At 35.2% G+C, this 11697-nt stretch overlaps 1 protein-coding gene across 2 annotated transcripts; it reads right to left on the bottom strand.

The window, feature by feature from the left end:
* Positions 1–955: 955 nt before the first annotated feature.
* On the bottom strand, positions 956–11421 carry B3GALT5 (beta-1,3-galactosyltransferase 5). 2 transcript variants are annotated; one of them, XM_081950396.1, is made up of 3 exons: positions 6118–6177; positions 4464–4565; positions 956–2358 (listed from the first exon to the last, which is right to left on the bottom strand). In XM_081950396.1, exons 2-3 carry the CDS (start codon positions 4506–4508, stop codon positions 1405–1407), a joined length of 999 nt encoding a protein of 332 aa, XP_081806522.1. In that variant the 5' UTR covers positions 4509–4565; positions 6118–6177; the 3' UTR covers positions 956–1404. The 2 variants fall into 2 exon arrangements, 1 of the variants encoding a protein (XP_081806522.1); XR_014175174.1 differs by lacking the exon at positions 956–2358 and adding an exon at positions 10434–11421 and having other exon boundaries at positions 4513–4565; positions 6118–6175.
* Between the last annotated feature and the right edge of the window lie 276 nt (positions 11422–11697).

The raw sequence follows: 11697 nt of genomic DNA, 5'->3' as shown, positions 1-11697 counted from the left end.
GTAACCAATTCTAAGACAGATTCTAACAAGCAACAAGATTTTATGTTGCTTGTTTTACAAATCATCTATCAACATTATAATACTGCAAATAGCAATCCTTGTCTAGTTTTTCTTCATGCATAGGATGTGGTAGCAAACGTTTACTATACCTAACATCACATAGGATTAGGGAAGAATAGGTCAACAGCTTGCCAAACCTAAAGGAGAACTACTTGAATCTTATGGCTAATCATATCAAGTTGAGTAAAGTATAATAATTTTAAGATAGTGATAATTCTGTAAAAATCAACATAGGTATCTTGAAGTAAAATTATTTCATGACACCTCGGAGCTGGTTTTAGCAGAGATATTCTGAGTTAAACAGTGTCTGTAGGGATTTCTGGAAAATTTCTAAAATATTTTAGATCAATATCCTAATCATATATTAGATTTGCTACATTGAAAGATGGAACAGCTAATAAGCTTAGATTACCAGAAACTCAGAAAAGTTTTCCTGGGTACTGGGTAATTGCTAGATCTCAGTCCAGGACACAAAGTGAGTTGGGTGAGAGAAATAAGTGTGTTGACACACTCCTTACTTGAGCTCTTATGATTTAAGTGTTAATACCTGTATCAAACTGTTTGCTTCCAAAGGATATGCGGAAACTGTATAGAAGGTTTTACTCACAGTCAGTGGAAGATTTATTTTTCAACATTGTTTTTTCTTGAAAAAACAAGAGATCTCAGTGTAGTGAACATCTGCTATCCAAAACCTCTTATTTGACAAACAGATAAAAGGTTAGCTATGTTAATTTTAATTTTGAAGAAATATAGCTTCAAAATAAAGAGTATAGCCACAACATATAAAAACGCTATATATTTTTATATAAAAAGCAAAGGATAAATTTCTGTTTATAAATAAATATTTATTGGTTTATTTGATTTATTTGTAAGTTTAACACAATTTCTTGCCCATTGTTAAGTCAAAATTCTGAAATACTTGATGGTTTCCTGCAAAATACAAATTTTCATTTTCTGTATCACCTTATACAACTTCAGCATCTATTTGTTTTCTACTAAAGTGTTGGTAACCTCTACATTTGCTGATCCCCTTGAATTAACAATACCTCACATTTTTCTTCACAAGTTTCAGTGGGAAAAAACACTTTAAATTATCTTTCTATTGGAAAATTTGCAAAATGCTTAACAGAGAAAACTTTTCTGTGTACACAGCAATGGTGCTATTTAAATAAATATAGAACACAGTTTATAATCTTTATAGTAAGTGAACCTATGTAACATGCAGAAAAGTTACAAAACTATAGACATTTAAGCAGGTGGCAATCCAAATGAACTTAATGGGATTGATTTCTAAACAGACCCCCAATAGAACCATAGTGCAAGTGAATTACAGTATGCTTCTAATCAAGTATGCCTGTCATAACTCCCATACACTAATTGTAAAGGTTTTTGATCATTTGAACATTTTTCATCCATATGTCTTTCCAGTGCATTCCAATATATAAGGTTTTGACTAGGAGTAGTAAAATGGCTTGTAACAATTTTCATGTAGTGACAAAGAGAAAAAACAACTTTTTCTGGAAAAAAGACAGGTTCTGAATGAAGTTTTTCAGGTTGGATTTTAAGTTTTGCAACACACATACCTATAAAAACATCTTCCAATTTAAGAACAGTGATGTGTTTTGAAACTATATAAACTTGACTAGCAACATCAGAGGAGAGAACATAAGCTGTTCCTGAACAAAAGGGAGGGTAAATGTTTTCTGGATATTCCTCTTCACTTATATACCATTTTGTGTCTGGATTTCTTATTGGCTTTTCATTAATTTTTATAGAACCTGTATATAACTCAGTAGTACTCTTTCGTTTCCGAAGAAGTTCTATCAGATAATAGACATTCACAAACATATCAGAATCAGTTTTCATTACAAAACTAGCTTGTGGACAGAATTTATGAATCCATTCAAAGCCCATTAAAGTCTTTAATGTTAAATTACTGTATGAATCTATAAAATTCTTTTGGATTATATCTTTATAATGTAAGCTTTCCATAGTCACATTAAATGGTTTATACTGCCAGAAATGATTTCCCAAGAGAAAAAAAGTTACAATCAGTTTGTCAGCTAATACTCTTTTCTTTCCCCATGTTTTACGAATTACCATCCGGGTCTTTCTCTCACCAAGTTCTGTTGATACCAATATTACTAGGAATGGAGGATTCTTATGGCAATTTATATCAGGCAATTCCAAAAAACTTTCCTTCGTACTAAATGTGATAACACAATTCAAGAGGATGATTGTGATCAAACAAGCCAGGACCAACAAAAGATAAATAAGAAACTGTCTCTTGAAAGAAATCTGAAAAAGAAGAAAATTAATATATTCACATATATTCATACATATATTCTGTTATTAATTAATTAAAACCATTTTAATTGCGACTCTTCAAAAACATTTTTCTGATGGTGATGAAATGCTCAATAAAATGTAAAGATTAACAATAAAAACATGGATGGTAGATACAGATTGATTAAAATATTAAAAAAAATTTAAAATTATATTTTAGTATGGACATTTGAAATCCAAACAAAGCAATACATTAACAGGGTTATGAGAATATAAATATCTTTCCTGGTTAAAAAAAATAACAAAATATGCTACTAGAATCACATTATTAAGGAAATGTCAGAGAACAGGATATATATATCAACAAAGTGGCTTACAACCTGTAATTGTATTTACAACAGTTAGGGCATCCCCACTGGTGGGGATTCAAATAATTTAACAACCGGTCCGCCTGGGGTCAGGTTGGCTATTGTGGGAACCGTGGCACATCCCTGTCCTCCAGCTCCACCGCACATGCGGGGCCATCATTATTAGCCTGCTTCCAAGTACAATTCAAGGTGCTGGTTGTTGTCTTTAAAGCTTTATATAGCTTTAAAGATGTCTTCTGCTCTTCATATAAGATCAAACAGAATAGACTCATTCCAGGTCCCTTCTCTTAGGTGCTGCCATCTACAGGGACAGAACAGAACTTCTTTTTTTGTAATCGCTTACAACCAAGATCAGACTGGTTTCCACCATGTTATGTTAGGAGACTTGTTAAAACCTGGCGTTTAAAAAAAGCTCTAAAATATATTCTATGTTTCAATGGCTTTAGTTTCCTTCTTATTAAAGTTTATTGCTTTTATTTTATACCAAAATTTGTTACCTTATTGTACTATATTTGTTTTAACATTTTTACCTGTAAGCAAAAAATTTCAGCCACTCTTGAGTCTTGCTAGATTCAAGCTGTATGTATGTATGTATGTGTATGTATGTGTGTGTGTGCGTGTGCGTGTGTGTGAGTGCGCGCACACACACACACACACACACACACACACACTCATTAAGTTTTATTGAGCTCAAAGAGTTGCTTATCCCAATTGTGGGAGCTACATTCAAAATGGATTCCTTCAAGTTTAAAGTAAGCAGATTGAAATAAAAGGGCTTTTAAGCTGGATCTCTTACTTAAATGTGTGTACTCTGCACACAACATATATTTTCATATCTACCAGGGAGGAAAACGTAATTACAAGAATCTCTTGTATGTATATGAATGTTGCCCTTCCCACCCTGAAATTATCTGCATATTTAAAACTTGCACCTTAAATGCAAACATGAATTTTTCATCATCCTCAATGAATAGCTTTAAAGCTTCACTGAAAAAAATGTAAGATTTAGTTTTAGTAGCTTTCAGTGATCGGCAAGATACAACTGGCTTTAAAATGAAGTCAAGAACCACCAAAGGGGGAAAAAAATCAGAAAGGAATACACAGATAGTCTTCAACTTATGACCATAATTTAGCCCAAAATTTCTGTTAAGTGAGACGTTTGTTAAGTGAATTTTGCTCCATTTTACAACCTTTCTTGCCACAGTTGTAAAGTGAATCGCTGCAGTTGATAAGTTAGCAAGCTGGTTGTTAAGTGAATCTGGCTTCCCCATGCTTGTCAAAAGGTTGCAAACCGTCGTAAGCATGAACCAGTTGCCAAGCATCTGAATTTTGATCATAGGAATGCTACGAAGGTTATAATTGTGAAAAATGGTCATAAGTCACTTCTTTTCAGTGCCGTTGTAACTTTGAACTGTCACTAAATGAACTCTTTAGTATAAGTCAAGAATTACCTGTACTCCTGAACATTAAAACCAAACAGAATATTTGTATAGTTTTACCATCTCTTTTACAGGAGATGTTGGCCACAATTGCACTCTTCCTCCTATGATTCTCTACAGAGAAATTCTAAGTAAAATTTTCCACGGAGATTAGCTCCATAAATCTTTCTCTTCAGGCCTAGTTACAGTAGGCCCCACCTCTGCAACCCACCAAGCCCTTCACTTCTACCCTGGCCCACCCTTGCTTCTCATAACCCGATCCTACACTTTAATGTTTTGCTCATTGCCTTTTAGACAGTGAAAGACCCACTTTCTTCATAGCCGCTTGAAGCCTCTTCGTGACAGGGGAAACCATCTTTCTTCTCTCCGAGGAAGAGAAAAGCCTCCTGATGGCAAATCTGGGCCTGGCAGCCTAAAGTAGCAGGTAGAAATGTATGTCATCACAAAACAATTCCCTCAGACTCAGGACAGGATAATATTCTTGGTTTTTTTTAAAGAGTTAGCAGAATCAGAAGGAAAAAAGAGGGTCAAATATGGTGAGTGGACAAAGATTATTAGATGGCAAAGAAAAAAAAATCTTTGTAATTATCTCAGTTTTCAACCATAGAACTGTTTAAAATATGGCAAACCTATACTACTACACAGGCTTTCCACGGGACCTAATTTTACACAAAATATTTGGGACTTACAAGAGTGTTGAATACTTAAAATGAGAAAAAAATGCTTTTGAGCTACAGCCTTTTCTATCCTGTTGCCTTCCACCCTAGCTATTGGTATTTTCTATTATTATTATTACTTGGCAATTACACCAGGACACCCCCCCAGCTCTCAATTTCTATCTATCTATCTATCTATCTATCTATCTATCTATCTATCTATCTATCTATCTATCTATCTATCATCATCTATCTATCTATCTATCTATCTATCTATCATCTATCTATCTATCTATCTATCATCTATCTATTATCTATCTATCTATCTATCTATCTATCTATCTATCTATCTATCTATCTATCTATCTATCTATTATCTATCTATCTATCTATTTATCTATCATCTATCTATTATCTATGTATCTATGTATCTATCTATCTATCTATCTATCATCTATCTATCTATCTATCTATCTATCTATCTATCTATCTACACATATATTAAAGCACCTATTTATACATACATACATGCATACATACCAGGGGTGGGTTCCTGCCAGTTCTAACCTCTTCTATAGAAGAGGTTCCACAAATCTACCGTGCTGCTTAGAACCGGTTCCAGCTCCCTCCCCCGCCCGTCCACACCATGCTTGCCCCGCCCACCACTCACTGATTGGCTGGCTCACCAATTGCCCCGCCCGCCTCTAAGAATCCTATCTAAACCTTAAAGTCTTAAAGCTGTCAAGTTTGAACACCCCTGAGTTTTTTTTTCTAAAGGGTTGGGGTACGAGGGTCTTGTAACTTGACAGCTTTAAGACTTGTGTGCTTCAAATGCCAGAGTTTCTGAGCCAACATTTTGGTTGCTAAGCAAGAGCGTTGTTAAGTGAGTTTCACCACATTTTACAAGTTGACCATGCCCACCCAGTCACATGACTGCCAAGCCACTCCCACTCGGTTGCATGGCTGGCAAGCCACTCCCACCCAGTCACATGGCCGGCAAGCCACTCCCACAAAGCAGGCCACACCTACAGGAGAGGTTCTAAAAAATTTTGAAACCCACCATTGATACATACATACATGTTTCAGAGGCATTTATTTTCCCAATAACTGGGAACAGGATTGAAAGAAGATCAGAGCCGTGACTGGGTGATCAAAGCCCTGCGCTTTTTTTTGCAAGGGTCACATATAGGTAATGTAAAAGAGACTGGGTTTCTATCACAATGTCATTGCCATCATCTTAATTTTTCTGACCCTCCCCCATTCCATCAAGGAGACCCCTAAATAGGATTATAGCCCCAACATTGTTACCTAGAAACTGAGGCACCCTGAGGTTGGCATGGAGCTGGTAAGAATCTTCTTCACTCACCTGAAAATAAGAAGAGTCAAGTAATTCAGGCAAAACAAAAACTATTTATTAAGGGAGGTCAAGTTTTTATATAGAGTCAGAAACAAAAGATACATTCATTTGGTATATGTAATGTGTCAGAAAGTAATTAATCAAATAATAAAAGACATTAATAGACATGAAAGGAGAGAGACACTTAAAATTATGTTTCCTGTCCAAACTTGCTTCTTTAACGCTTGCAATACTCATGGATTTCAGAATATTTTTCCCTATTGTTTAGTTTTTGAATTGACTAGTTTTTGGATATTAAAAAAATGTATTTGGCTATAAAGAAGAGATGGTTTCCTGAACTTCAAGAGGAGACTCGGATGCCATGCTAAAATGCTGATATCACCTTTATTAAAAGGCTAATAATAAAGCTAAAATTCCGGGTCATAACATCATAATAAAATTCATAAATACAAATACTTTCAACATACAATAAATATTGCTTTGACTGAATTCAGTTTCTGATAATCCATATGCTGATGGATACATACATACATGTAGGATGTTGTGGGGAGAGGATTGTAATAGTAGTTTGCCATTGAATTCAGAGATGATGTTTTCAGTTTCCTTAATCTATAGACTTTATAACTTCATGGTATTCTTCCTTTCAAATAATTTATCATGTTTCTGAATATCACATTATCAATTAACAAAGGTAATTGGAACGGGAATTTCTATCTCTAAAGGATGCTATTGTAAAGGACAATATCATATGACTGCATTGTTTAGCAACAGCAATCTCAAAAGTCCCCATTGTCATTATTAACTGATAATTGCAGGTCATTAAGCAAGAAGCTTCTTACAACTTCCTATTGGCTTCCAATAAGCAAAGTCAGTGGGGAAACCAACAGGAAGTTGCAAGTCCCAGATGGTTTGCAAACCGACCAATAGACGGATTAATGGCTGGTGCTAAGTGGTACATAAGAGTGTGTGAATGGCCAGTGAGGTGTAGACTGAGTGCAACAGGGCTGAAGGAGCCATGCATAAGTGGCCAGCATGGCATGACTAGAGGTAGCTGCTGCCAGGAGAGGGTGGGTATGCAAGTGGTGCAAACACTGAAGGGCTGTTGTTGGGTGGAGAGGGTGCATGAGTGTCCATTGCAGCCCTTGAAGCTTTGATTCTATAAATAGAAATATTCTGTCGAAGAAATTGGCCAGTTTAAATATGAAACCCATCCTCTTACTTTTGGTTAATGCCCTTACTCAAACACCAATCTGAAAGAGCCTCGGTTTTCTGAGGAAGGCTAGGAGATGAAACACAAGAAAAGATGCCTGGGTATAGCAGGAAGAGGGAATGGCCTTGAAGGATAGGAGGAAGAACTGCTATTCCTTCTCATCAAGAATTTTGATGTATGAATTATGAAGATGTCATTTCAGTCATTTATATGAAAAAATATTTTTCCTTCAAACACACTAGAATGGAGATTTTGTTATAAAGCATAATTTCTTTTTTTTTAATTGAATAAATCTGAAAAATCAAATTAATCTGGGGTAACTGTTGTTATTTCTTGCCCTAGGAATCATATTTAGAACCCAGGCATATCATTAGAGGTTTTATTTTCAAGAATTTTATAGTGAGGCTGTGAATGATGTATAATACATAAGTTGGATGTGAAAAAAATGCAAAATGAAAATATGCAACTAAATGCTCAAGGAAAATATAAGCAGCCCAAAGCAATACAATGCAATATCCAAGAATAGAAAAAGCATTTTATTTAACATAATATTTTAAACATTACAGTTTCCATGTTTACATAATAGAATGTACGTTTCTTACAAACAATGTAATATAAGCTTCTGATATTATTTTTTGGAATTTTTATATGTATAAAATATCCTTTCTACTCAAATTGTTTGTTAGTTTACTTTAGATGTCCAAAATGGCTAGTCCATCTTTGTCCAATCTTACAATACAGTTACTTATTTTTAAAATTAAACTCTTTTTTTCATGAATTCTTATAAATATGGCCTGCCCTAGATAGCTGCAACTAGACGTAGTCAAGAACCGCATTAAACCTTTAAAAATATATAGATTCTTAAAATATTTATTATACTTTTCCCCAACATAGAGACTTTGGATTTTAGTTTCTGTAAATCAGCAACTGAATGGCATCAAATTCTCTTGAATATTTCAAGTCAAATCAGCTTGAAAGCCAATGTTGAAACATATTAATAGCAACCACTTACATGTTTGAGAATGTTAAGGACAGATATTTTCCTGATTCACATAAACTTCCTTGTCAGTAATTGGACTTGCCCATTTTAAAAAATAAATATTTTGTACATTTGGTTTTTCACAAATATCTGTACATCTAATTCTAACCAAGGGCCAACTTGGAAGTAAGTTTGGTGGAAGTTACAAGCATTTAATTTTCAGCCATGCGTTTTGTTTTGTTTTAATAAAATAGATGTTACAGCAGTTCATTGGATGAAAATTGAAAAGATATTCAACATTTGCCAGTTAAAAATCTAATTGTTTAGCATGTCTTTGGAATCATTCATTTCTGTGCAAAGACTGAAGAACTTTACATCTGAATTTTAAATGCACTGTTTCAATTGTCCAAGATGACTGGGACATTAAAAAAAATTACACCTCTTTGCTTTTACCTATATTTCTACATATTCATGTATATATTCCAAAGATTTATATAACCATCCAACAAACTCTGGATGACTTACAGTAACAACAACAATAGTAGTAAAAACATTATCAGATTTGAAACCAAAAAGCTGATAGCTCAACCCACATTCTCCATTATATCCAAAGATACAGTCCCCAGGCTCCAACTTCATCCTGTCCAACCCTTAGAGGAAGAATGGGTCATTCTTCTCTTCTTATCTCCCAACAGCTCCCCAGGTTACCTTTCGCTACTGGAACAGTTTTTCCCATCCTCCAGAGAAGTCTGATATGTGGCGGGGGCAGCGGGGAAGAAGGCTACAGGAGAACTAAATCTCCTTCCTGATTGTGCTAATAGAAACTTTCATTTCTGGAAAACCTTGGATTTCACCCTTGACATAGAATGATTATCCAGTAAATGGCCAAATATTATTTACTGTATATCAAATAAATGCAGCTAGTCCTTGACTTATGACTACAATTGATCCCCAAATATATGTTGCTAAGTGAGACAGTTGTTAAATGAATTTTGCTCCATTTTATGAGCTTCTTGGCCCAGTTACGTGAATCACTGCAGTTCTTAAGTTAACAACACGGTTGTTAAGTGAACCTGGTTTCCACACTGACTTTGCTTGTGAGAAGATCGGGAAAGGTGATTATATGACCCAGGACACTGCAACTGTCATAAATATGAGTCAGTTGCCAAGCATCTGAATTTTGATCATATGGCTATGGGGATGCTGCTTGTAAGTGTGGAAAACGGTCATAAGTCACTTTTTCAGTGCTGCTGTAACTTGGAATGGTCACTAACCAAACTGTTGTAAGTCAAGGATTACCTGTATACCAATGCAGTTAACATACATTAGTAAATGGGAATGTTACAGCATCCTGGATTTGTGTTAATATATCAGCCTTATCAGATAAACTAAACAGAAACACACAACCAGATCAACTAATTCTACTTTATTGCTAGACTACAGCAATAAACAGAAACTTGCAAGTTTGAAAATACAGTTCTCCTCCCACCTCCTTTAGCCCCTAGAAATAGGGAGGGTCTCTTCTAAGCTTCTTAGCCCACCTTACCGCTGCAGACTATGATGTCTCTTACCTGACCATTCTCTAGGCAGCATCTCTTTGCCCTCTCTCCCAGGATCTTTACCACATATCATTACATAACATTATTAATAACAGTGGAAAATGTTTGTTGATAAAAACAACAAAATACTGATACATTCAAAAGGGTAATGTTGTTAGAGGAAGTGTGATTTTCAACCTTAAAGGCAAATATTATGCAATTTAATTAGGGAGTAAGACAATTAAATATAAGACTTGTTCCTTAGCCAATGAACACAAGATTGGTGTGCAAAATAGTGTAGCCAAAACCCTTTTAGCTAAATCAATGTTTCTCAACTTTAAGATGGGTGGACTTCAGTTCCCAGAAATCCCCAGCCAGCATAGCCATTGCTAAGCATTCTAGGAATTAACATCCAAACATTCTACCTGTGCAGAGACTGAGAAACATCAGGCTAAATGAACTATGAAGTCTCTAAGAAGAAAAATATTATAGATTTTTGCCTGTTGCCTAGTTGAAGATAATTTTGACATATTTCCTCACCAAAACCATCTGCCCCCAGTTCAGAAGGGTTTCAGCCATCAGGGCATTTTTCATCCATGGATCTCTCCAGTGCATTCCAATAGATCTTCAGCTCATGAGGTTGCACAAAATGGCTCGTCACAATTTTCTTAAAGCGGCAAGATGAAAATTCAAGCCTTTCAGGGAAGAAGGTTTGCTTGGAATGGAGGTTTTCCAATTTGATATCAAGTTCAGCAAGGCACAAGCCTATGAATACATCCTCCAGCTTAATAAAGGGAATATTGTCAGAAATTTTATATACCAGACTGGCAACATCTGCTGAGAAAACATAGCCAGTCCCTGAACAAAAAGGAGGGTATGCATTTCTTGGATATTCATGTTTACTCACATACCATTTACTGGATATTTTCCGTATTGGATGCTCATTTAGTTTTAAAAAGCCAGTGAAGAATCTGGTATTCTGGATTTTTTTTAGGAGGAGTTCGGTCAGATAGTAAGTATTTATAAACACATCTGAGTCTGCTTTCATTACAAAGCTAGGCTCTGAGCAGAATTTGTGAATCCATTCAATGCCCATCATAGTTTTTAATGTTAAATTATGATAGGCATCTATAAAATTCTTCTGGATGATGTCCCCATATTTCAGACTCTCATTAATCACAGCAACCTGTTCTTCAGGATTCAATGTAGTTCCCAAAAGAAAATGGGTTACAATTAATTTATTTGCTATGAATTTTTTTTTGCCCCAGGTCTCACGGATTATTGCACGAACTTTTAAATCAGTAGGAGAGGAAGTTACTAGAATGACCAGAAATGGAGGGTTCTGGCTACAATCTGAATGAGGTACCAACAGAAAATGTCCAGTGCTTTGTTTTAAAAACATGTCCTCAGTTTTAGTCTGACAGAACTTGCATACTCCAACTGAAGTCCACTTGATCAAAAAACACAAGCCAGCAAAAACCAGTATGATTGTCAAAAAAAGTATTTGTCTGAGTCTTTTGGAAGCCATCTAGGGAAAAAAAGAAAAAAAGGGCTACATGGAAAAGATGAATTCCTTGCATTGATATAAAAAGAAGGATGAGCAAAGCTGATGCTGAACTACAATTCTGTATATAATGAGACAATAACCAACAATGCAGGATGCTGAGAATATATGCTTAGGAATATTTAGACACTCACTGATTCTCACCCCTGCATTAGGTCCTTCAATTAATAAAAATGTGTATCCTTTTTATCTGAGCCAAGTGTTTCCCCTGCAGATTTGGGTATAGAACAAATTGAGGAT

This window comes from Natrix helvetica (assembly GCF_964273705.1).
Source record: "Natrix helvetica genome assembly, chromosome: 4".
Classification (NCBI taxonomy): Eukaryota; Metazoa; Chordata; class Lepidosauria; order Squamata; family Natricidae; genus Natrix; species Natrix helvetica.
This window is presented reverse-complemented; position numbering and strand designations above follow the sequence as displayed.